General features: G+C 40.3%; 1 protein-coding gene across 3 annotated transcripts in view; it reads left to right on the plus strand.

Annotated features, from left to right (window-relative positions):
- The first annotated feature begins 5,299 nt into the window (after positions 1-5,299).
- The window catches only part of LOC145439279 (intelectin-1b-like), a 29,861-nt gene continuing 7,187 nt past the window's right edge, over positions 5,300-27,973 (plus strand). The window contains exons 1-8 of one of the 3 annotated variants that reach the window (XM_080316777.1): positions 5,300-6,549; positions 6,883-7,022; positions 7,290-7,421; positions 15,359-15,454; positions 15,540-15,602; positions 19,252-19,358; positions 22,864-23,168; positions 24,836-25,058. In XM_080316777.1, the coding sequence (XP_080172903.1) occupies positions 6,884-7,022; positions 7,290-7,421; positions 15,359-15,454; positions 15,540-15,602; positions 19,252-19,358; positions 22,864-23,168; positions 24,836-25,058 (1,065 nt within the window). In that variant the 5' untranslated portion in view covers positions 5,300-6,549; position 6,883. Of the gene's footprint in view, positions 6,550-6,749; positions 7,023-7,289; positions 7,422-15,358; positions 15,455-15,539; positions 15,603-19,251; positions 19,359-22,863; positions 23,169-24,835; positions 25,059-27,973 lie in introns of those variants that run through there. The other 2 variants (XM_080316776.1, XM_080316778.1) reach the window with 2 other exon arrangements.

A 27,973-nucleotide genomic window follows, 5' to 3' on the forward strand; every position in this document is an offset into this window, starting at 1 on the left:
ATGATTTTCCGCACGCGTGGCAAAGCTGTGCGGGATAATTGATGTAAAATTGGTCGATGTGTATAAACTTTACGTTTTAGTGTCATGGCATTTGACGGGTTCGTGTAATTAAAGACTACTAACCTACGGTGGATGCGCAACATGTGACTCACGGCTGAATGCGCGAAGATACGTACTGCTGAGCCGGCTAAGAGCAGGATAACACTGGTCAACACATATTTTAAGGCACGCAGAGTAAGAGTGGTTTTGGGGGTTTTGCAGGGCACTGATTCCGAATATGAACTTGGTTTTTTCAAATTGGCTCTTGTTGTGGTGATAATCCATGTGGCTATTTTGACCAAAATCTCCCATTTTCGCGGTAATGACTAGATATAAAATCGGCTCAGTCTTACTATTAGGTTTAGAAATTCAATCTGCTTGTTATTTTTACACACAGGAGATTCTTTTAAATCAAAATACAGCAACAGCACTACATTTGGGGGTAACTGATTTATCATAGTTATACACTTTCACGGATATCATGTACATAAATAAACTCCAGTCATGTATATAGGTATTTACCTAGATACTCGAATAACGTGGCATTAATCCAATCAGTTTTACGTCAACCACCTATTGTAAATTTTAAATAATGAGTTAGAATATAATATTATTGATATATTTTAAATCACAATTGTTTTTTGGTCGATTTTCGCCTGTAAGCTATTTACTGCAGTTTCTCGAAAAGTTCCGGCAATCGTCTGGCTGAATATGTTCAATTTTTCATCTCATCTATGCTGATATTTTTCTTTTGTTGTTCTGATGTCTTGGTAGGACCTCACCGCTTGCTAGTCAACAAGATGATCAGTAAATATATCAAGATGACTAAACAGGAAGTGAACTTTTATGTTCATGTTTGTGCTCAGGTTTCCGATATGCAGATACGAATTTTCGGACCTACTGTCTGCAGTTGGGTACTTTGTGATCGTCTGAAAGGTTTTGATTACTACATCTTAGGGAAAATTACATGCAGTGAACTCCTTCTTAATGTGAAATTGTAATCTTTCATCGATAATCGAATATACCAATATACCGGATTTGAGTTTCTCGTTTGATAGGGTTACTTAGGGATGGTGTGAACCTCGGAAAGGTTCAGGTTCGTGTGAACGCGAACGTTTTTGAAAGGTTCTGTGTGAACGCGAACGTGAACCTCATGACGTCACGTGACGTCATATTGCTAATTCTAACCCAACATTTCAGTGAAGTGATAGCCTATAAAAATGTACACGATACCTAGCGACAACCCGGGCCACATAATGCCACAATGCTGGAGTACATATTGACGTTTTGAACGTCGCCAAAAGCATCAACTGATGCAATCAAATGATATAATAATCCCATAAAATCAAAATCTTTCGTCGCTTTGTCAACAATTTCGACGAGGACTGCAAGGGAATATTAGCTTACGCCAGAGGTCGACAACCCCCGGCACGCATGCCATTTGTGCGCCTGCTAGATTTGTTACATCAGACAACAATATCAATTTCATTGATTGGTTGAATAAGCATCATTCGCTGACTACTTGCATGTAATGTATTTCGCTCTTGAATCTGTGTGATTGCGGGTCTAGCTCACAGCAGAGAGTCACCAAATATTCACAAGCCGAAAGCTGGATATTTCGAGCAAACTTTTGTGACAAAGCAAGTAAGATTTTTGAGATTGACAAGTTGCATACTCGTTAAGTGTTGATTTTTTTATGCTGCCATCGCCATGCATAGAGTGGCCTGCAGTTGAAATGCAATAGATTTCAACCAAAGATGTTATAATGCAGTGAAAACTATAATATATGAAAAAGGTTCACAGTGCAGAACCTACCAAGGTTCGTTTGTGAACGTGAACCTCTAAATTTCGGAGGTTCACAGACAGAACGCGAACGTGAACCTCACGTTCACACCATCCCTAGACTTACTATACATATATACTCACTTTGCTGACTCAGCGGAATATTATCCAGTTACCAGTCAAAAGAAATGAGACGCATATGAGTATGGTAGTCAGGCCTTTCAAGGACAAATTTTATAGTTTTATTCTCCTCTTTAATGTTGGTAGAATGACCAATTGATACAGGAGAATATGTATTTCCGTTGTGCAAAAGTACAATTTTGAGGCTTGACAAACTGCTTTTTTGACAAACAAATACTTCGCATCAAATCATGTTAATATTGATAGAATGACTGAGAATGACATGAGGGTTATTCATAGTCAATTAGCTATTTATGCGCGGTATAAAACTAGAAAAAAACTACGTTTTTCTTCCTACCAAGTGAAATATTTAATGGTAAATACAGTAACTTTGAGCTTTTTTAGTGGTGTAAATATCTTCTGACAAAGAGCCAATCTGACAAAACTACTGAGATATTCGTAATCAGCACCCTCAAAAACCCCAGAAACGGCTGTCAGATGTTCTGCCAAAATAAAACTTTTTTCATTTTGTTGACCTGTGTAATTGGTAGTCCTATTGCTGGCGATCCAAACGTCCAAATTTGATATGCCTGGTCTTAATTGAAAGCTAGTGTCGCACTGATTTCAAAAATAAAATTTAAAATCTCGTCAAGGCAATATAATCACCCTAAAATAGCCGTAAATGGCAGGTTGTTCTGAGCAATGAGAGCGCCCCAGCACAATGACCATAATAATGGTAAATTGCGTCGAGCGATCGTTCAGATTTAGAACAATGACAAGCCAATCTCGAGTCTTCGACGACTATTTAAATCAGTTGTTCCCAGCCTTTTCTTGAATCATCGCCCCTTTTCAAGCTCCACGCCGAACATTGCCCCCAAATATTGGGAACCGAGAAATGGCCATACAAACTGTAATCGCCGGCGAGTTGACTAAGAAATGTCTACTTTCCGGCTCGACCTCGAAATTATACTTCTACAGCTAAATTTACGCGAGTTGACTAAAAAAGGTCATTTCTCCGGTTTGACTCCAATATAGCCGCTTTACCGCGCTATCGTCCCCTATCCCCCCTTCGTTATTTTCGCCCCTCCAGACCACCAAATCGCCCCTGGAGGTGATATCGCTAACGTTGGGAACCACTGATTAGATGGTAAATAACGCGCCGTGTTTCCCTGACGTATATTCAATGATATGCTTCACCATGTATTTACTTTGTTTGTTTGTTTTTGATATCCATGGTGTTTCGACTACATTGGTCCTAGCCTATTGCACCAGGCCGATATTCTTCTCCGACTTGTAGCACGAACCATTACTAGGCTTTTATAAGACACCGCTTACGCGGATCACGTGGCGAGGAGGAGTCCAGATATACCTCCAACACTTAGGTCGGAATTCTTGAGTCGACCTCGGTCGGACTCGAACCAGAACCCAATGGCGTTACAGCTATTCATGAATGTTGCTACGTTATATAATGTATTAATTACAATTTAACATTTTTATACGGGCAATGTCTTCCACAAATTCGGCGCCCATTCCTGTCTTTAATATGTGTGTGACATAATCATCACAACATATGAGTAGTTATTTCATTGATATGAAGTCAGATTTTCGTATCCTAACAATCTACATCTAAGGCACTCCCACGCTACCGTCAAGCATATAAGTATGGATTCGCCGTTAACATCCTTTAGTTAGGAAATGTGTATCTGCGTTTTATGTAGCTCCGTCTATCGCCATAACGTAGACTTGTATCAGCCTGAAAATTGCATTACATAAGCTGCAGGAAATGCTGGTGATAGTTCGAATGTTGGGCATTCTAGTAGTTATTGCCTGTCCAGATAGAAATGCTAAGCAGTTGGTATGTGCCCATTCAACACAGGATATTCTAATTATTCTTTTACTCTGCGGATTGCGCCCTAATTTCAGAAATCTTTGATTAGCAATGTTCTGGATTTCCGCATTTTTAATATGAGAGGATAACTTGGTTTTAACACAGCCGAGGGTGGAGAGCATGGGAGATAATAAACGCCCCAGTATTGACCAAGTTCGCTGATTGATCGTAATTGCTATGCATTCCGCGCGAATGGTAGTTATTAGGGATGGCGTGAACGTGAGGTTCACGTTCGCGGTCTGTGTGTGAACCTCAGAAATTCAGAGGTTCACGCTCACATACAAACCTTTTGGTAGGTTCTGCACTGTAAGCCTTTTTCATATAGTACAGTTTTCACTTCATTAAAACATCCTTGGCTGAAATTTATTGCATTTCAACTGCGGGCCGCTCTATGCATGGTGCTGGCAGCATTAAAAAATCAATACTTAACGTGCATGCAGCCTGACAATATCAAAAATTGTACTTGCGTTGCTACAAAAGTTTGCTCGAAATAGCCAGCTTTCCGTTTGTGAATATTTAGTGACTCTCAGATGTGAGCTTGACCAGCAATCACACAACGTAAAGAGCAAAATACACTACATGCACGTAGTCAGCGAATGATGCTTATTCAACCAGTCAATTAAATCGATATCGTTGCCTGATGTACGGGGTCAATCCTGATTTCATTTGTTGATTATCTCATAGAAAACAAATCCGTGCGATTGGAGTGTTGGCTACTTCTGTGTAACTTGCTAATGGGGTAATATCGGTAGCAAGTATAGAAACTCATTTAACACTCTGCTCAATATCCACGTAGCAATACTCTGACGCCGAACACATCGTCTGATCTTGCCTGGACCGTTAAGACGTGAGCTTATATGTTCCCCTGTAAGTCCTCGTCGAAATTGTTGGTGAAGCGACATGAGATATTAATTTTATGGGAGTAATATATCATTTTATTGCACCAGTTGATATATTTGACGACATTTAAAACGTTAATATGTAGGCCTACTTCAGCATTATGGCATTATGAGGCCCGAGTCATCGCTAGGTATCGTGTGTATATAGGCTATCATTTCACTGAATTGTACGGTTGGAATTAGCAATATGACGTCACGTGACGTCATGAAATTCACGTTCGCGTTCACACAAAACCTTTCATAAAGGTTCGCGTTAACACGAACCCGAACCTTTCAGAGGTTCACACCATCCCTATAGTGGGTATGTCTTTTATAGTCTAAAATCCATACGTGTGAGGTCCAACTCAAACAACTCCGCTTCTACTAATTGGAATTGAGTCAAATATTTTTTACATCGCATTTAAAAGCAGCTCAACAATTTCATGGGGTTGACAGAAGAATTTGAATTTTTTTTAATTTTTCCCGGTTAATTAAAAATTTTAATTGGATCTGCGGAGTCTTATACTTGTTAGAATTGAACAAAATTTGGTGTGCAGCGTTTTTAGGGTAACCTGACAATTTAATCAGTGAACGGTGGGAATTCGGGAACAATTTAATCAGTGAACGGTGGGAATTCGGGAAAAAATATATTTTTGAACAGCCCTGTGTGGGCACTGTCGCGTCGATTTAGGTAGGACTTCGAATTGATTGTTGGTTACGTATAGCAGTAATTCTCTGCAGTGGACACAGTTGACATCCAATATGTACTTTGCATAAGGATAAAGGCCTCTCTACACACTGAAAGCGTCACACCAACGCGGTGCTCGCGGGCTACCGGTAGACCGAGAGAACCAAATGAGTGGCCCGCAGTCGCTGTAGCAAATATTCAAATGATAGATTTCGAAGTAGAATCGGAGGAGGGCTTCATACGAGCAGCAGTTGAACATGGGTCAGTCGACCCTAAGAAACATACCAACGCAGTTTTCGATCGGGTGTTGCTCGTCTTCGCTAACGCGGAGGCTTAACAATAACCTAGTAAATAATCCCGAGCGTCGACGCGAAGATTGACGCTTCGGTTCGCAGTGCGACAACGCAACTGATCCCGGAGACGCTGGTGTGAGCCCCTGTGAGTGAGAGTTTTCTGTTCTTAGCAAGGGGGAAAACTCTGCCCATTGCCATGAATGTCTAAGTGAAGAAATTTAACTGAGCGCGGATAAACGGTGGGAGTGATATGTGGCCAGTCGCATTCAATAGAACTTAAGAAGTAGCTCTCGGTTTCAAAACGTTCGTGACCCCTGATCTAGTAGAACCGCCAGATCCGCCGATTACTGCCATCACTGTTATAGTCAGAATATCAGCCTTACGCACATCACCGGTCTCCGACAAGATCTGTGCGGTGCGGTACCAGTAAGATTGGAGGCGATAAAACCATATCTAAAATTGACCGTCGCTGTTTGCTCAAAACATTCGATATACATTCGATATTGATATGTCCTGTCGTCGGCACTGAATATTCGCGTGGCTACAATCTGAGTAGACAAATGCAGTACAAATGTGACGCGCAAAGGAAAAAAATGCACCCCGATTTGAAATCGATTCCATTTTACATGTTTCATAGACAGGCAGTGTTATTCTTGGCATATGCCAAAAATACCAAATATAGCCTATTCGTGACATTTTTCAGATTTTATTTTTGGCAGTTTTGGTATCGCCAGGAGTTCATATTTGTTTACTCGAATTAACGATGTAAAACACTGTTATAGTTTAATCTTACATATCAAACGAAAGTCAAAAAACGTGCAGTATCCACTTTGTTTCTTCAAAGAGCGAAAGTAAAAACCGGTGAGTCAATCCACACTGTAGAAAACTGACCGTCTGTTTCTGCAATGTCTGATCCGAATAGTCGATTACCTGCATTCATACAGATCGCAATACCACTTATGTTAACAATTCGAAATCCTTGCTGACACGTTTGAATCACGCAGTCTTTCACTCGCTAACCAACGGTGGTAAATCCAGGGTATATGGCTTAAAAACATAAAGAACAAAATACATGACAACCTTTCCTTTCCAGAAATATTTTGTCCGCGTTGACGGCGCGAATACACTATAGTTAACTAACTGCAGGCAATCCACCATACTCACCAATAGATGGTTCTCGGTGTTCTGTCACAGAATGGACTCTCTTTACAACAATGAACACATATATATGGGTGACAGTGAAGTAACCTTCGGACGAGACGCCGCACAAGCAGAAAAGTCACGATCGTATTCAAAGCAAATTTCGAAGACAACTTTTACTCAGAATGGTGAAGGTACGATATTTATCTTACCCTCTTGTCTTTTTTCTAATACACACACTCTTCTTCTACTAGTGTACGTAGTTATTTGAACTTTAAAGTTGAAAGTCTCTTGGAATCAGTTATTTCACGTCAATGTCATAATCAACCATTCTATTTCACCAATTTAATCTTGTGTTGCGTGTCAACGGCAACGATTTTGAAGTCTAGCTTTTGTGATTACTCCTATATTGAAGAATTGTCATAGCACACTTGGTGCATAAGGAATTCTTGCCTTTCCAGGAGCGATCTCCAAGATGAACGGCAAACTGAGAATTATTTTCTCAGTAACGGTGGTGTTCTTCATTGTAACATTGGCAGTCTTCGGTGTACAATTTTATTGGATATCAAGACAATTAAACATTCAGAACATGGGTATGCTGGTAATATTTTATTTAAATCATGCCTGAAGAATTACGATATAATTAATACTTACCGTAGAATTCACACTTCAAATCAGTCAGAGATACCTATATAGCGCAGGCACCAAGAGAACAAAACAAGTTAACGTGCGATTTTTAAATGATACACATATTCGTTTTGGTGGCATAGACTTGTTTGACTCATAGTGATGATGGTGGACTCGAGAGCACACAAATGAAATAAATTAAGGCCCTTTGCCAATATAGAGAACATGCTCTTATGATGATTGACAGCGGGAGCTCGAACCATATCATAATACCCATACCATAACCATTTCCTATTTCAGCAATCGAAATGAACACGGCAATTCTGTTTGTAGAATGATATTAGTTGAAATATGCATTGCATACGGTAAGGCCTCGCCTTGTATCACAATAGGATCATAGCAGTTGTCCTTCCGTAACAACAAGGTTTGTGCTAATTCATTCCATGTAGCCCACAAGAGAGTATGATAAATCAGGCCCGGTTCAGTTCTGTAAATATGAAAGATTTTAGCTTTGCACTTTTTAGTAGTTTTGGTATGTTAGAGATGATAAATTGAAGTGACCATTATGTCCAGTCCTGTTCATGTACGGAGTATTGCGATCGATAAGCATCGCCGTCTTGAATCGACGTGTCCCACCAGCGTGATAAGCTACTTTGCATGATAGTGATAAATCAATTAATTTGATAACTATATCATCTTGACTGTTACCAATATCCACCCCAGTTAATGTATTTACACGATTAAACACCATTTCACTGTGATGGATGACCTATTCATGGAACTGTATATGTTGTGAAAAAGGAAGCCCGTGTAAAATGTCCGATGGAAAGTCTGGCACGGAATCTGCTCTTCATTATTCTCAATGTACGTACATTCTTGAAAAACCCTTCTCGCAAGTCTGAAAGGTACGTGGAGAGGAACAAAAAATGACTCTCCGCGTATTTTCGACACTTGTGAATGCGCCTTTACCAAACTCAACCATCCCTATAAACTATAACCTGCTTATCACTATACTAGGGCTGTTCAAAAATAACTTTTTTTCCCCGATTCAAGCCGGTCACCTCTTAAATCGTCAGGTTGCAGTAGAAAACCTTGCTCACCAAATTTCACTCGATTCCAACCGGTAATGGCCTCCGCAGTTCCAATTAAAATTTTAAATTTATTATGGAAAATTTTAAAAAAAAATTTCCAAATTTTTCTGCCAACCCCATGAAATTGTTGAGCTGTCTTCAAAGACGTTGCAAAACAAATTTGAGTCAATTCCGACCAGTAGAAGCGGAGTTATGTGAGTTTTTCGATGATATTCCCCGGATTATCCTTGATCGGTGGATAATCCGCGATTTGCCAACGAAAAACTCACATAACTCCGCTTCTACTGGTCGGAATTGACTCAAATTTGTTTTGCAACGTCTTTGAAGACAGCTCAACAATTTCATGGGGTTGGCAGAAAAATTTGGAATTTTTTTTTTTTAATTTTCCATAATAAATTAAAAATTTTAATTGGAACTGCGGAGGCCATTACTGGTTGGAATCGAGTGAAATTTGGTGAGCAAGGTTTTCTACTGCAACCTGACGATTTAAGAGGTGACCGGCTTGAATCGGGGAAAAAAAGTTATTTTTGAACAGCCCTACTATACATAAGCCACACATGAGATCGCAATAGCGCCATTCAAATGGCCTGATAATATGTAGATTACACTTGTTCTGGTAAAACCATGGTTCTCAAACTTAAAAAACGAAACGGTATTTTAGCAATTTTTCAAATGGCTCACCATCCGCACAAATATTCACAAAACAAAACGTTGGTCTTTATCGTATCAATTAGGGATGGTGTGAAGTGAACGTGAGGTTCACGTTCGCGTTCTGTGTGTGAACCTCTGTAATTTATAGGTTTGCGTTCACAAACGAGCCTTGGTAAGTTCTGCACAGTGAACCTTTGGTTGAGATTCTTTGCATTTTAACTTCGGACTACTCTTAGTATGGCGCTGGCAACATGAAGAAAATTCAGCACTAATACGCGCGTGCACCTTGCTAATTTCAAAAATGATTTGCTCGAAAGTTTGCTCAGATTATTCAACTTTCAGTTTGTGAATCTTTAGTGACTCTTTGCTGCGAGCTTCGCCCACAATTACTAAATAACAGGAACACACTATACGTGGGAATTCAGTGAGTTGTGCTTAGTCAACCAATTAATTATTTGCATCTACGAAATTGATATAAAAAATGCATCGATGTCTATCGGGATCTATCTTGATTTGACATCGTCATTGTCTCATAAAAAACAAATCAGTCAGATTGGGGTGTTGGCTACTGCATAACTTGTTTTAGAGATCATATCTGGCGCAAGTATGGAAATCGGTGTTTCACTCTTAGGAATACATCTGTGCGGTCTAGCCAAGTCCTAGTCGAAATTGTTGGCAAAGCGACGGAAGATATTGATTTGGTGGAATTATTATACAGCATTTGATTGTTCCAATTGATACATTAGGTGACATATAAAAAGTCCTCGTGTATTTCCCCGTTGTGGCAAAATGTGGCCTGAGTTGTCTATAGTTCTCATGTACATTAGTATAGTGCTTTACGGAAATGTAGGGTTGGAATTAGCAATATGACGTCAGGTGACGTCATAGGTTTCCGTTCGCGTTCACACAGAATCTTTCAAAAGGGTTCTCGTTCACCAGAACCAGAACATTTTCAGGGGTTCGCACCATCCATAGTATCAACTATCGACTATCAACGTAGTGCATTTGGCAGCTCGGCGGTTTTGTTCAACGAAATTATGTAATAATACCAGTGGCGGCTCGTGCCAATATCGGGTGGTGGGACAAGGGATGCAAGCGACTTTTTATCAAGATGACGTCACAATGGCGCTTTCCAACGTAAACAAGTAACTTAATGATGGTACGATAACATGAATTTCCTGACAACAGTGATTTTAACGTATGTGCCACGAGAGGTCTGCCTGTGAGCTGTGACTTGGAAGTGTGGTAACTGCCTAAACGGCGTACGGAACAAAGATTCAACACGGTTCATGTTCGCGCTTGACCTGACTAATTATATGCAGAAATGGAAATGACTATAACTCGAGAGATTGCGTAAGCCTAACTGGAAAGGTCAACGAGTTCGGACACATACGCAATTGTTATCTCATAGATTGGGCCTGCCATATTGAATCCAAAACATCATTCTAAAGAACTAAGAATAGCAGCCTCAGAAATTCGGTCCCGGTACATCATAGGAGCTTTTGGCTTTGAAACTGGAGACTGTAAACACGACGCATACGGCTTTATTACTGTCTATAGATCTGCTGCGAAATCGCCTTTGGAAAATATATTACCGAATAAATACGCGGATGAAAGCCGTAAACTTAGTACACTGTTACATGACATCATCGAGAAGTAGCCTCATGGCCCTTTTCGGTATGGAACACTGTCAAACTTAATACGAACAGACCAACACCGAATTTTGCGTAGGATGTACTGAGGAATAGGCTGATCAAGTGATCAGCTGTTAGCCACCATCGAAAACGAAATAGCTATCGCGCTTGGCTTGGTTGTAAGCAAATGGCTTGAAGGCCACAATTTCACCGTGAAATTGACTTTGGAGAATATAATATAAAAGTAAATATTTGAATGCAAACCGAGAATGATAGTAAACTGTTTCATGATATCCATGATATCATCATCTCATCACCTATCTCAGTATGGAACACAGTTAACGTTAGCACAGATACACCGGCTTTTGCGTGAAATCTGCAATGCGTTGTAGGCTAAAGTGTCAGATCAGCGCACATCTCTACCATACTCGACCTTGATAACGAAATTACTGCCCTAATCATTGAGTGTCAACCTTGAGACTTGGCACAGCGTTCGATACTAAAATCAAGACATACCGTGCAAAAGCTTATGACGGATCTAGGTAAGGAGCATCGTTAAAATCAATAGAGGCCAATACCGGCTTTGCGTAAAATCTGTTAGTGATAAATAACGAGTCAGCTCTCACTCGACTTAGGAAACGAAATTACCACTAACATAGTTCAGTGACAAACTTAAAACTTGGTACAGCGGTCGATACTAACATTAAGACTTACCGTGCCAACTGGCATGACCGATCTCGGTATGGAACGTCAAAATCAATGGATACCAATACCGGCTTTTGAGTAAAATCTGTTTGCGATACATGACGGATCAGCACACACTCAATTTCGGAAACGGAATTACTACCCTAAACTTCAAGTAGAAACCCTGAAACTTGGGACAGTGTTAAATACCACCATCACGACATGACATACCAAGTTTCAAGAATTATCATGGTGTGAAACACCATCAAAATCGCCCTATACCAGCAAAGGTCGACTAAACGCATATTACAGTAACCGAGTTCAGATAAAGATACGATTGTTACATCACACCTTAGGGGCACAGACCTATTTTGCCCCACTTGCTCGGTAATTTTATGAATAGGAGAGAGTAAATCACCGTTTCTTTATTGTGCGCGGCTTTGAGAGAATAGACCAGTGGTTCCCAAACTTTTTCGGTGTGAGGGCCAAATTTAGAATTTCAGAGTACGGTCAAGGCCGCACGAATACTACGGCTATGAAACGGACCCAAACAGTCATCGTGGCTATTTCGGAGTAGTTTTATTGCCCTGACGAGATTGCGAAACTGTACACTGTTTACCGCTACTTATCTGCTGAATTGTGTGTCCGTTGAGTGAATCAGCTTTCCTGGCCTAAACGCGCGAAGCGCGAGAAATTTCTTTAGATTCATGACTGAATCGGTCAATATGATCGGGAATTGCATGTATTGCTATCAATTTTCATCCTGTCTCTGTTCACGTAAACTGATTTACCGGTAGAGCTGATTGAGGTGTGTTTTAAAAGGTATAGGCCCCCTCAATAGTAATTAAACATCTCCGGGGGTATACCCGTTGGCAGGATTGTAACAGCACTTCGTCAGGACCCCAGACTCCCATAGGGTGATAAACTGACCCCGCATCACGTTGTTCGCTTTTGCAACGAAATTAAAGTTGTACTGTTTAGTGAGACAGCGCGACACGCGAATATTTCGATAATTCATGTAAAATCGGTGGATAAGATCGGGAATGGCATGGTTGTCCTCTTTGCCCACGTAATTAGATTAACCGGTAGAGCTGAGTGAGAAGTGTTTTTGAAACTGCAGACCACGTAAAATTAAACATCTTCGGGCGGGCGGACCCCTAGGTATGACTTGTAGAGATGGTGTGAACTTGAGGTTTACGTTCGCGTTCTGTGTGTGAACCTCGGAAATTTAGAGGTTCGCGTTCACAACAGAACCTTGGTAGGTTCTGCACTGTGAACCTTTTTCATATATTACAATTTTCACTTCAATATGATATTTTTGGTTCGAATTTATTGCATTTCAACTGCGGGCCACTCTATGCATGACGCTGGCAGCATAAAAAATCAACACAAAACAAGCATGCACCTTGACAATCGAAAAGACTTTACTGGCTTTGTTACAAAAGTTTGCACGAAATATCCAGCTTCCCGTTTATGAATATTTAGTGACTCTCTGCTGTAAGCTTGACCCGCAATCACACAACATCACGAGCGACATGCAGTACCTGTAGTCAGCGAATGATGCTTATTCAACCAATCAATGAGATTGATATCCCTTTCTGACGTGATAAATCTAGCAGTTAATCTTGACTTCATATGTTTACTGCATCATTAAAACAAAATCCGTGCGATTGAGGTGTTGGCTACAATTGTATCACTTGTGGGGTAGCCTAATATCGGTACCAAATATGGAAACATGTTTTACCCTCTGCCCAATGTAGCAATAGTCAGCCGCCGAATACATTGTCCGGTCTGGTGAAGACCGTTAAGGCGTAAGCTTATATTCACTGGCAACTCCTCGTCGAAATTGTCGGCAAAGTCACGGATGATATTGATTTTATGGGAGTATCATATCATTTGACTGCCTCATTTGATACATATAGCGAGGTTTCAAACGCCAATATGTGTTTAAGCATTGTGTCATGTGGCCCGAGTCGTCGCTAGGTATCGTGTACACTAATATAGGCTATCACTTAATTGAAATGTAGGGTTGGAATTAGCAATATGACGTCACGTGACGTCATGAGGTTTACGTTCGCGTTCACACAGAACGTTTTAAAAAGGTTCGGGTTCACACGAACCTGAACCTTTCAGAGGTTCACACCATCCCTAATGACTTCTTTACATGAAGTTATTTCGTGACCTCCTGTCTGCTATATAAAAAATGTAGAATTGCCCAAACCTACTAAACTGAAAGATCACACGATTTCAGATTGGTATTTCTTCACTGGCATATAACTTTCTTTCCTGCGGGATGGTATTTGTCTTGTGAGGTTCAGATTGCCAAGACAAGAACATTCGGCGCCAGTCATTTAGCCGCCTATATGGACAATTAAACCTATATGTAGTTTGTACATATAACGAATTTTCTGGTATTTCGAAGTTTTTGGTCAACTGCCGATCGTTCTGACACACTTCATGGAGTCACATGTTACATGGCCTAAAACTTTATATGTCTTGGTGCGTTGTGGTGCTGTCATGGCCAACGGTGAGATGCCCATTTCTATAAATCTAGCGTGTTTTTTCTTGGGGAAGAGTGCCCAATAATCAAGATATGTGGCGAATTGAAATCGCGCATGGCGCGAAATTTTTTTAAAAAAGTTCCATAAATTTAAAAAAATACTCCATAATTTATGGTAACTCACGAAATAATTTTGTGCCCCCTTCGAGCTCGGCCCCCCTCAATTGGGGGGTTTGGGGTGCGACAGCTACGGCCCTGACTATATAGGACTACTAATTATGCTGCTTTTAGCCGACGAAGCAGTGTGCATTTCGGCGTTTTCAACCGCGAGTCACTTGTTGCACATCTAGTTATCATAGGGTTACCATACGTCCTCTTTTAAGATGATATGTCTTCTTTTTTGAGGATTTTGGTTACATATTGGGGCAAATTCGACTGATATACATTACGTCAGCACTGTGGGAACGCTACGGCGACTATTTCGGGAGCTGGACCGGAAAGTTGACCGTTTTTTCAATCAACCACCTTTTAATGTGAAAGAAAAACTGCATTTTCCGAGAGTTGAGCTTCTTTTTCTTTTTTAGTCAAGCGACCACGAAGTTGGAAAAATTTACATTTTTTCAGGATTTTCCTCCGGTTTTGAAAGTTATCAATACCTGTTTATATCTATAGCTACTGCCCGTTCAATTGGAAAGTTAGGGCACAATGCATTGAAACAGCAGTGACGTAACGTTAGCAGTCTATACTCACAACTTTCCTGCAATTCTATAATTAAAAACTATAGAGGCCAAGCCAAGCAAGAGTATTTTATAAATATATATATATATTTTTGTCATCGATTTGCTAATATATTTTGGGGGCCGCACTTGGGAATCACTGGAATAGACAGTGAAAGCTTGTTATGAGCGCTACCGGGGCATGCCCCGGCTAGGCATTCGCAAAGCGAAAACATAGAAGATAATTCGATTTTCGCAGAGACTTCGCTATATAACGGCATTTACAAGCAAAAGGACAAGAAGAATACGATTTTCGCTGTGATTTCGGTATATATAGATTGCTGTGCGTCTATAAATGGTAAACAATTGTTATTGAACTGAATTTTAGGTGGGGCAATGCCCCAGTTGCCCTATAGGACGAGCCGCCACTGAATAATACATACTGGCCTGGAAAAGGAGCCCAAAAGTGGTTTAAATGCTGTATTCAATGTAATATATTGTCGTGTTTGCCAGTAAGACGTAGGCCTAGCCCGTTCTGTCACCCGTGAATATGCATAGCCTACAATTGATGTTTGTGCATTATTATGCGAACATATTTTTGATATTCATTGTATGTAACAAATTCAGAGCGAGCAGATCAGCAATCAATAAACTTCGAGCTCATTGAAGAATTGAAAAATATGACAAGATTATCAGAGAAGAACCTTATCAATATGATGAGAGGTAAGCCTACATCGTTAATTTTACACTGTTGAGCTACAATCTCCCGCCCATATTTCCTACTGATTACGAAATTGTATTATTGCAGAGCTGAATGACGCGTCCAGAAATGAGACTAGGACTTCTACGGATAATCTCATCGGCATGATAAGTAAGTTAATGGAGAGAATTTTCTAAATATCTGCCAACTTCTTTACTATGCCAGCCTATTCTACAGTTTTACAGCTGCTGCGTCCAATCTTTTTGTCCTAAGGGTCTCATACTGTTCTAAAATTACTGCTTGTTGTGAAGGCCCGCGTTGTTTCCCAATTCACAGTGTATCAGTATCATTTTTAATATTATTTTCATCATTTCAAAATACCACAAAACTGCGATACAATGAAAAGATGGGGAGATGCCGAAACGGCTTGGAGTAGTCTTTGAAATCAGATACCCACCTTGGCCTAGGCGAGGTAAAGAAGAGGCATGTAGACTGAATGAAAAGTAAAGCAGAGAATATAAAATGCAAGCGACAAAATGAGGTGGCATGTGGAGGAAGGCGAGATCGATATGTCAGGTTGTGGTTTCGACTACATTGGTCCTCTTATTTCAGGCCGATACTTTTTACTGATTCAGATTTCAGACTCTGAATTGATGCGCCTCCAGCATGATACCCACTATACTAGTCCCACTACCGGGAACCTCGGGAATTCAATGAGCCAGTCTCCGGGGTTCTCTGTAGTTCAAGAGACAAACTCAATCTATACATATTTAATTCTATGACACGCCCATCTTGCCCACAGTTGGTTGCAGGCAATTTGGCTCCAACATTGGTCGAATTGTGACTTCTGTGGTAGTACGCGTGGAGTGGCGTACGTAGAGGACGTTGAGTTTTAAAATCAAAACCTTGTCATTCTTAACTGTCCCTTGTATCTCCAATATTTATTATCTCACTTGCAATTAGGCAATTGATATCAATTGTTTTATGACTTGATAAAAATTTGGAGTTCCCAAGACTTGCACATTTCCGTGAATGTTACCAGTTCAGTAAAGCTTAAGAAACACAGCGTTAGTGGTTTTAACAGGACATCGTCTTGCAGAGAATATAGTAGAATCACATATAACATGTCCAATATCAAAAAGGTAGCATTTGATGAAATTCTAATTTCGGAAGATTCACCGGTCCGCAAACTTCGTTTTGAAATTAGGCTATACCGGTCCCCGAGCTCAAAAGGTCTGGTCCTTCGCTATAGTTTCCTGTCGGTACGCCAAATACATCAGACCAGTGCCTTTCAACTTGTGTGACGGTTCGCACTGGTGCGAATGAAAAAAATTGCGGTGCGAATGACGGAGGTGGTGCGAATGGTGCGAATGAAGAATCCGGATGAGTGCGAATTAAAATCGTGAATAATTTATAACTTCTCTGACGTGGAATAATTCATATAAACCTAATTGGCAATTCAAGGTCAGAGTAACTATTGTAGTTGAGGCGCAATTGTAGAAACTTGTTCAACTTACGACGCACCACTAATCGTAGCTCTCACGATCCGTAGTGAATTAATATTTTCGCACTATAATTCTTACGCAACCAAAAGCCTGGTTTGAAAGCTGGTGTAGTGGCAGACATACAGTATATCAGCCCGCCTGAGCCTGCGACAGGCTCGACAAATTAGGAAAAATTGAGTTTCCGCATTCTTTTGCTAAACAATCATCATATTTTCGTAATAACTGTTCGATTAGCGAGAGCCACGAGGATAGCAGTAAATACCATCATTACAAACTCACATTTGCAAGTTACTGCAACGAAATTTTTTACCCCTTCAAGGTTTATTAAAGTAAGGAGCGCAAACTGGGTAAAATTTTGGGTCGTCACGGTGCCAGAGCTATCTGTAAATATGTATTTAATATTTGTTGAATTTATTGCAAAAAATCATGTGACAGTTTTTACATATCTAAGGTCACTGTGTTGGGTAATGTAGCCAATAATGGAGAAACGCGGAAAATATGGCTTTATCATGACAATTCATGATAAGATTTATCTGACTGGTTTTTCTGGAAAACATTGTCGAAGACCATTGGGAGGAACTGTTGTAGGGGTGAGCAACGAGCGAGTTCAGGCCTATGAGACTCATTCGTTTCGAGGCCAACCACTTCTGCGTCGGGCCACATATACGACGTAAAGTTTTGGTCAACAAACCACTGATAAAATGCGATCCCAAAAACATAAGCGGCGACAAAACCTTGACCAAAAATAACCGATGCTGGATGTTCAAACCTTTCGATATGGATATGCTCCGTTGTCGACACGGAATCGACCCGTTCTTGCGATCTGAGTAGACAGTAGTTACAGTAGTACAACTGCGACACGCAGAGGAATTTAATTCACAATAATTTGAAATCGCGTGCGTCAGACATGTTTTGTAGAGTCGCGTTCTATATGCCATACATGTCCGTAAAATCGTAGCATACTACTGTAATATTAAAAATGATCTCCTTTTCATGGATAAGGCCCGGGTTGCGAGATGCCATAAAAACTCAGATTTTGGTGGTAGTCTAAAAAGCTGCTTTACCGTTATTAAACTATTATGAATTCTCAAGTTAGATGGAGCTAAAGAGCGGAACACACGGTATCTTCAGACTATTTGCTCTTCTCATTTACAAGCGAGACAGAAAATGGAAAATGAAAAAAAAAAAAACAGAACACAAGTTACCGCAACGTATCATAAGGTAGCGGGCTCTAATGTGCCTATACTCTCCTTGTTCGTTTTGGACCTTATTTTCCAAGACAGAAGGCAAAAGCCTCAACACATACATGTGAGTTTTTCCCCTTTTCGACAGACTGGAGCCTCCGGGACCTTTGTGTCAGCTCTCAAAAACAATTTCTGCCAACCAGCAATATTCACTCGCAAAAAATACGCTGTATTTTGGATAGGAGTGCAGAACAGGTTTTAAGACCTGGCCATCCAAGCACTAGTATACGTTTTTGTATAAAACCCAACACCTTGTTTGGCAGAGAAGGGTTTTAGTGAATTAGTTGAAATCAAAGCGAGCGGAAAAACTTGCCTTTTTAATGAGACACTTGATAGCTTAAGCTACATAATAGCCAATTTGTTGCTCCTCTGGACAAAATGGTAAGTATCTTCATCTTCTTTTTGTATAACAATTTTCGGTTAGTTTGTGCGAATGAAATTTATTTTACAAAAAAAGTGCGAATGGAGCTCAAAATGGTTGAAAAGCACTGCATCAGACGTTTATCTCAATTGCAAAATGCGAGACGATGATAGAGGCTGGCAATCCGCAAACTCGCATTTCATTCAAAATGAACCGAACAATCAAAGTCAAGTCTGGCAGAAACTTAAAAGAAACAATGTATCACACGTCAACTATCAAGAGGCAGATTTATACAAACATTCTAATAGTAACATTTTAGTTTTATGCATTTGCCGAAATTGCCATTTGGGTTCATTCTTATAAAGTTCGCCGGCCCGCAACATTATTTTGATGTTTTACCATCCGCAAGTCAAAAAAGTTGACAAGCACTGCTCTAGAGACCCGGTGCGACCACCATCTAGTCGCATTTTGACAGGCCATTTTGACCAAAAAATCGTGTGCGCTCATCCGTGGAGATTGTCCTCCTTGTCGCTTTACCCAATCTTGTGACGAGTCGCCACCGTGGTCGAACATCTTTGATGAGCAGCAACATATATAAAGTATATATATAGTTATGAATTAGCCATCCAACGCTGGTGCTTAGGTCATTGTGAAATAAAATTGGCAGTCTGATCGGAAGGATTATGACGTGACACGTGTGTGTTTTACAGATAACATGACCGTCGGATCAATAGAACATCCTGCCTCCAGTTGCAATGAGATCACAGAAGTCGGCCAAAATGTGGGCAACGGGCTCTATTATTTACGGGATATGGAGGTTACTGAATACTGATACATTCTTAATCGATGACTGTGTACTGTTTTACTTGTTCTGAATAATTACTCGTAACGCTTTCGAAATTGAATTATTTCAAAGTCACTACCAAACACCTGTTCGCTAAATTAAGGCGGTAACCGGTTGGAGGACCAGTGTTCATTGAGTTGATCATGACGCTCGTGCAAGTCTGTTTTAAGCTTTTTGAGCACAACGTAGTTATTGTACTCAGGGAGTAAATCGGTGACACTTGATTGTGTAAACAAATTTCATTCCCACTCAGGTCTAATGGCTTTGGAATATTATGTTTCGAAGCCTGTTATATAAGTTCTAAAACAGTGGTGGCATTCACTAAACAAAGTATGGGGGCTGGGTTGCAGTCAATGACAGTTAACGTAGGGTTACCATATTTTGGGAATCTGAAAAAAGGACACTTTCAAAATTTTCAGACTTACAATACCGGAGTGAAATCCGGTAAAATTGGTAAATTTATTCCGAGTTTGTAGTTGGTTCACTAATCAAGGTCATCACTTTCATTCGACTCCAAATTTACCCACTTTTTACTTGAATGTAGTAGTGTTGATTAGAAAAATAAAGAGGTCGCCTTTCTGGCTCAACTCCTGAAAGACCCGCCGGACCGTTACTTGAGCACTGATTTCCTATATCTCAGTCCCATTTTCACATAGCCAAAATTTTCAAAAAAGAGGGAAAATTCTCAAAAAAGAGGACATTTGGGCGTCCTCCGTGGACACTTTAAAAAAAAGAGTACAAATCTTCTGAAAATAGGACGTGTGATAACTAGGACAAGTTTTTGTTGCAGTTAAATCCGCGGAAAGTTGCATTTATTTATTTATTTTTGACAAAAGTTGCAAAAGTTGCAATAAAAGACCACATTTTGCTCGGTTGACTAAAAAAAGGTCAATTTACCTGCTCAGCTCCCGAAATACCCGTACTTCGGTGCTGATTTACGGTGTTTCAGTCGAATTTGGCCGTGTATTTCACCAAAACCGAAAATACTTTCATGAAAAATCGAAAAAGTTGCAAAATGTTGAAAAGAGTTGCATAAAAAGAATGGACAAAAGTTGCAAAAAGTTGCACTATAAGATTCCTTCAAACAGCTTAAAACAGCATTCTACATATCTTACGAGTATCTATAGCAGTGGTTCTTAACCTTTTTCATGTCGTTACCCCCAAGAAGAAAATGACGGGATGAAATTACCCCTTATTCAAAAATATCAAATTACAGCTTGCACTCAATTAATTGTAAAACAACACAAAGTGACGTCATAATGTACACTGAAATATGCCTGTTAAAAACATCAAGTCGATGGGAAGGCTGATGCTGTTTTTGTGTTATCCAGTGGTCACATCTAGGCAAAGGGGAGGGTAATAGACAGCATCTCATGTAATTGTCAGTCGGAAAATTATTATCAAAGTTCGTTTTGATCGATACCATTGCAGAAAATCATATTTCACAGCAATAAATTGAAGGAAATTCAATCAGAAAGTTTGATGCAGTTATACCGAAGATTGGTTATAAATTTTGAAGGTGAACCCAAAAGGTTCCAATATCTTCCCCTCGTTTCTTGGAAGGCATTTTGATTATGGACTAGACAGACCACTACACTTTTCAATACTAACAACTATATTTCTACGATGTTGTTACTGATTAGGTGTAAAGCTGAACTTAGACGGCCCTCGTTGTCTTTCAATTTGCCAGCATGCGTAACAATATATGATCCGCACGACTGCAAAATAATGGGACTTACCTAGAACTATACGAAACTACATTCGACTCTCTTATTCATAATCACTAGTGGTTACTATGATATCACAGCAGGTATGGTGTGTTAAGTGAAACAAAATATATACAAGCTCGCAAAAATATATGTTAGCCTACATTCATATTTAAGTTTGAAAATATTTCAGTGCAGCGTTATAAGTTTATAAACAATATCAATTGGAATTACCCCCCGAAAATTGGTAAATTACCCCTTTGGGGTAATTACCCCCAGGTTAAGAACCACTGATCTATAGGAAGCTGCCGGAAGCTGTAAAAAAAAGTTGCAAAAGTTGCAAAAACTTGCCCTAGTGATAACCCCTATAGTTAACGCGAGTTCGCCGGCCAGTCCATTCACGAGATCACGTTGCGGCAGAGCGTCGGTTCCTCGATCGGTAACTTGTGGATCCGGACCGAGTAAAACAAAGCTATAGTAAAACTGATATCAACGGATATACAACGCCAGGCACTCGACAGTCCGCGATAACGTGGAGGAGGAATACTGCCATGATTACTAGACGGTGTTCTTCAACCTGTGCCAAATATACATGGAATGCAATAGAGTAAAACAGGGTACGCACTAGTTGATGGAAAACATGACACTCTAGTATAGAGTACCATTGTTAATATCCTCAGTGTGACACTTGAGGAGGTCTCATTCGTTCAGTTATAGTAGGTCAAGTTTTTGTTGTACTAAAACCATGAGAAAGTTGCACCTAATTTTAACAAAAGTTAAATTTATGCACAGGTTTTTTAAAATCATTTGGGTATGAGAACTCAATAGTTTAAGATTTACAGGGTATCTGGTTGTACTGTTTCCTCTATTCAGCCAATCATCATGTAATCAACTAGTATATGCATATTGAAATGAACCCGAACATTCTCGACTGACACTCGTCAGTGGAAATCGTCAGCAACTAGTAGCGAATTGGAATGACTTTTGTACATCAACAATCGCATCACCAAATATGACGTCACCGGCTTGAAATTTCGAATAATAAAAGCGAAGAGATCGCTTAAGCTCAATGGACTATTTTAGATGGTACACGAACTCCTTCTGTGGGCATGCACAAACTAGGTTGTCGTATTTTGATCAAAGTCGACTCCTAGACAAACAAATGATAGTGCAAAGACTGTGAATGGCCACTCCCGGCGTGGCGAAATTTGTTGTCTCTATAATTTTTCGCACTAACAAGATTATCCAACAAATGTTTGCCAATGGCAGAATTCATTGCCATTGCCAGTTCTGAAACAAGCTCCAGGGGATGAGTCAAAAGCGACGTTTTCTCTGAGCGTGATGCGCGTCTTCTAATAAATCTAGGGACATGATGTTTTATTCGATCCTGCAAACGTTGTGACGTTATTATCGCTGCTGTGATTGTGGATTTAGATTTGAAACCTACAAAACCTTTCGCTCTCAGCTCCTGCAGAGCTGTCATATTTGCTATACTTTCTCATTTCACGAACGGCCTGGCGAGACCGCCGAGTGTAAAGTTGTCTGCCGGTACGCAGCAATACGATAGTGCAATGTGGAAATAATTTTCGCAAAAAGCCAAACAGCAAAGTGATACCGTTTCAGACCGGTTGATGACGATTGGCGGCGAGGCCTTAGTTGAGATTCGCCACCTGTTAATGTAGGCACAGTGTCGGCATTTACAAGAAAAATGAATAAATATAAAGACGAGACGATAGGCTACCCATATGAAAATAGTATTTTCTTTTGCGAAGGGAAATGTATTCCAAACGTACTGCGATTTCAACACCACAGGCGACGGATGGACTCTGGTCGCATCCGTTCACGAAAATAACATGAAGGGGAGATGCACGGCTGGCGATCGCTGGTCCAGTGAACAAGGGAGCAACGCGAACCATCCGGATGGAGATGGATTCTGGGAGAACAGAGCCACGTACGGGTCGGCAACGTCTGCCGCAAGCGACGATTACAAAAATTCGGGATATTTCGCCATGAAAGCTACAGATATCATGATATGGCAAGTGCCGAACGATACTCCTCTTGTCAACTTCGATTCAAGGTTGGTAGTAGACAGCCAAACTGGCGTAAATACTTGAGATTACTAACTATCTTTCGTGTTGCAAAATTATGACTAGGCTATATCTGCTAGAGTAGTAGAGAGTGTATAAGTACGAGTGTCATAATAGTGAGTCATTCAAAATAGCGTGTATTAGCAGGGCATTTAAAATAGCGAAGCATTGAAAATATCAACTATCGGTAATCGGTATAAAAAGAACGAATTGAAAATAACGAGACATTGGTACTTATCAGTGTCAAAATAAATGCGAGTGTCATAATATCGTTTTATTCATAATACCATAGTATTTATAATAGCGAGATATCCGAAACAGCAGGTGTCAACCGAGTTTCAGGTGAGCGAGTAGTGTATTGTGGCACGTTCCATCTCGATGCAACGCTAATGGATTGTAGACTTTGAGTCCGACCTAATACTACTCCAGAATTCATTCCCAAAGTCCAAACGCCTCGCCGCCGTCATATCGGTATACGCGGGCGGAGTCATACGAAAAGTCCATACTAGGGATGGTGTGAACGTGAGGTTCACGTTCGTGTTCTGTGTGTGAACCTCGGAAATTTAGAGGTTCGCGTTCACAGCAGAACCTTGGTAGGTTCTGCACTGTGAACCTTTTTGGTAAATTGTAATTTGCACTTCGTTATAAGATCTCTTTGGTTCAAGTTTATTGCATTTCAACTGCGGGTCACTCTATGCATGGCGCTGGCAGCATAAAAAATCAACACTAAACGAGCATGCACCATGACAACCTTAAAAGTTTTACTTGCTTTTTTGTTACCAAAAATTTCTCGAAATATTCAGCGTTCCGTTTTGAATATTTAGTGACTCTCCGCTGTGAGCTTGACCCGCAATCACACAACATCACGAGCGATATACGTAGTCAGCGAATGATGCTTATTCAACCAATCAATTCATTGATATCGTTTTCTGATGTAAAATATCGAGTGGGCGTACGGGGTCAATCTTGACTTCATATCTTTACTATATCATTAAAACCAAATCCGTGCGATTAAGGTGCTGGCTACTGCTATATAACTTGTTGTTTATGGTATCGGTAGCGAGTATAGAAACCCGTTTTACACTCTGCTCAACATCAATGTAGCAATACTCAGACTCCGAACACATTGTCCGGTCTGGCTAAGACCATTGAGGCGTAAGCTTATATTTCATGGTAAGTCCTCGTCGAAATTGTTGGCAAAGCGACGGAATGTATTGATTTTATGAGATTATTATATCCTTTGATAACCGCGGTTGATACATTTAGCGACGTTTAAAACGCCAATATGTAGCCTACTACAGCAATGCGACATTATGTGGCCCGAGTCTTCGCTAGATCGTGTACATTAATATAGGCTATCACTTCATTGAAAGATAGGGTTGGAATTAGCAATATGACGTCACGAGGTTCACGTTCGTGTTCACACAGAACCTTTCAAAAAGGTTCGCGTTCACACGAACCCGAACCTTTCAGAGGTTCACACCATCCCTAGTCCATACCGATAAATGCCCGTGCTATAAATGGTCATGAGTAAGATTGTCGGTCTGGTGTATATTTGCCAACATATGCCGAAAGATTCTGCGTGCTGTTCCAATCATTTTTTCATATGCTACTTGTTTTTTTTCTTATCCTCATTCACACATTGAACACCGTTTAGAGCGTTTCTGAAGTATCGCACATCAAATGGATTCATGACGCGATTCGGTGGTAATCTCGCGTCTCTGTTCTCGCTTCATTACAACTTGAAATCGAAGAAATACCGAGTCGATCTGGACAACGGTCCTTACGTTCCGATCACGTGGGAGGTTGGAAGTAACGAGTTTTTGATGAGCCTTTATGGAACGAGCATCCAAGGTGAAGTAGATGCCGGATACATACAGGTATATATTTCAGATTTGTGTTACAGTGGAAGCTCGTCTCATAAGGCAACTGGGGCATTGCTCCTTCTATAATTCTGTGCTATGAAAATATTATCTAAAATGTATTAGTTATAGGTGCAGAACAATGAAAATATCCAAATGAAAGCGAATATCTCGGTATTTTCTATGCTTTCGCTTTCAAATGACCAGCCGGGGCGTACATTTTCTTACCCAGAAGCGGTCATAACTAGCTTCACCTGTATATTTCTTCTATAGTCGCTATATAGTCGTTATCAAAAAGAACAACAATTTACTTCCTTTCTTCATACTACTCGGTGACATTAATGTGCTGATAGGGCAACTTTCGATTTTCCCCGCAGTTACGATGTAACAATAGTATCTATATCTTAGGGTTACCATATTCTGGAATCGGGAAGGAGGACACTTTTTCAAAATTTTCAAACTTAGAATACCTGTGGAAGATCCTGAAAAAATGGTAAACTTTCCCGCTTCGTAGTCGGTTGACTAAAAAAAAACGTCAACTTTCTCGCTCAGCGCCAAAAATACTGTTTTTACCTTCACTTTATCAGGTGGTTGACTAAAAAACAAAAAACAAAAAAAAAGGTCAACTTTCGCTCAGCTTCCGAAATGCCTGCCTGAGCGTTAGTTCAGTGCTATTTTATGGTATCTCGGTCAAAATTTGCCTTGTGTTGAACCAAAATGCTAAAAAAAGAAGACAAAATCTCAAAAATGAGGACATTTAGGCGTCCTCGGAGGACATTTTCAAAAACCCGAAAAAGGAGAACAAATCCTCCTAAAGGAGGACGTATGGTAACACTACTATATCTTAACTCTATATTACTACCCTAAGCATTGAGCCGCCCGCTCTGGTCTATGCCAATTTTGACGATGTTGCATATCAAGATGAGTCTTGCTATGGTATGTCACAATGGTGCCGTCTAACGATGCGGCAATTGTCAATGACCCTTACTTGATCATTAGTGTATTGCAGGGGTTCTCAACTTTCCTTGTGTAACGGGCCGCATTTTAACAGCAAAAAGCGCTGCGGGCCGCAGAACATTATTACCGTATATTTGTCGACTATACTATGATATTTAGGCTAATATAGCCTATTTACCAGTCGTGTATGGGCATTTAGTTTGTATGCATTCTCCAGCATAATGGACAGCGTTCGTAAGCTTTCAGTTGCTGTTTCTAGTCAGATTGTGTCATCTTCCGACGGAACAAGTAAATCCCTTCATGAAGCGTGTATTGCATTCGTTCCCAAGTCGGTATGTGCACCTTCAAACCCTTGCACCGAGAACTGAACTCTCTGTTTCAATGCGTGAGCGAGCAAGTATAAAACTACAGTAACTTTTTCTTTACAGAGGCCATTGTCACTTTGGGCTCTCAGTGATATGAAAAAAAGTCTCATGTCCGGGGTAATTTCTGAGCAAACCAATCAACCATTCTCCTTTCCTTCCATGGCTGATGCCCTGCACCAATAGTTACAGAAGTCAGCTTTGTTAAGTTGTTGATGTTGTTTGCTAGTCCCCTCTCCCCACGTTTGCCCAGCCAGCATTACGTCTACAAATATATCCACTCTGATAGAATACCCCAATACCATTAGCTTTGCAATGTCCGTAGATTTTGCCCAATGCTAGGTTGAAGTAGTCTCGGGGCAACGTGTTTCAAAACATGCGACAAAAGATTAACTGACATTGCTGTTACTCTTCTTGTCACGGTTGAATCAGACAACTGCTGCTTCGAAATTTGTTAGGTGCAGTTGTCCTTGCTGTTAAATTCCGGAAACAGCGGAGATTCGCACAGTATAGTAACGTTTTGTTGGAGAAACACCTTTTATAACAGATTTCATGGGTTTAGCGATATACCAAGCAATTTTGAACCATGCGTTTTTAACGTCGTCGGCAATCTCAACAATGCCTCGAAATATGGATTGCTTAGCCTGAGACCTAGCTAGCAACGCTTTTTTCTGAGATCATTTGATATGTGTAACTCGAGATGGAACTGTCCGAAGACCTATTCAGAACAATAAGAATCTAAACTCGACCATATATCAAGAAACTAGAAAACATTGAAGATTGAGAATAAATCAAACGAAACAGAGACGGAGCGATAAGAGAGCTTTAGTAGCTAAATTGATACCGTATGCAACAATACTGTGCCGGTAGTAATTGCGATCATATTGAAAGATCTCGCGGGCCACAGAAAAAGCGTCTGCGGGCCGCATGCGGCCCGCGGGCCGCGGGTTGAGAACCCCTGGTGTATTGTAATGTCGTTCATGTGTCGAATATATTAGCTGATCGTCATATGCCGTAAACAGATTTTACTCAAAGGTCGGTGTTGGTCTGTATAAACTTAAACGGATCTGGCAACGATTTTGTGAAAAAGCTAGTGTTGGCCAGAGGTGGTCAAAGTAGTCAAGAAAGCTACTCAAGTAGAAGTAGAAGTAGCGACGAAAAAATCTACTCAACTAGGAGTAGAAGTACTTCCTCCATAAGCCACCTACAACTACTTGAAGTAGAAGTAGAATTGACTGACTTTAAATCTACTCAAGTCAGTAAGTAGTTTTGAAGACAGTCTTAATAGAGGCATTACTACACTTGCTTTTATGCTTCAACATGTATGTTCTGCAGACAAAAGACCTGAAAGTAATTAGAACCCAAAGTATGATACTCCGAGTATCACACTGGGAATTGAAAGTGAAATACAAATACCACTTCTAAAAAGCGGAAAATATATTTCATGTCTTTTGTCCATAAAGCTTCAAAGGCGATCTGCTTAAACGTTCCAAAAAGCCGGATTTTCCAGATTAACAGGACACATTATGGGGTGCTAGATAACGACAGGATTGATAATTGCTAGATTGCAAAACGGTAGTTTCAAACGTTATGGTGGGCCATGTTTACTGTGAT

The sequence above is a fragment of the Botryllus schlosseri genome, chromosome 5 (genome assembly GCF_051294905.1).
Source record: "Botryllus schlosseri isolate E-star chromosome 5, Bs_hap1, whole genome shotgun sequence".
Lineage (NCBI taxonomy): Eukaryota > Metazoa > Chordata > Ascidiacea > Stolidobranchia > Styelidae > Botryllus > Botryllus schlosseri.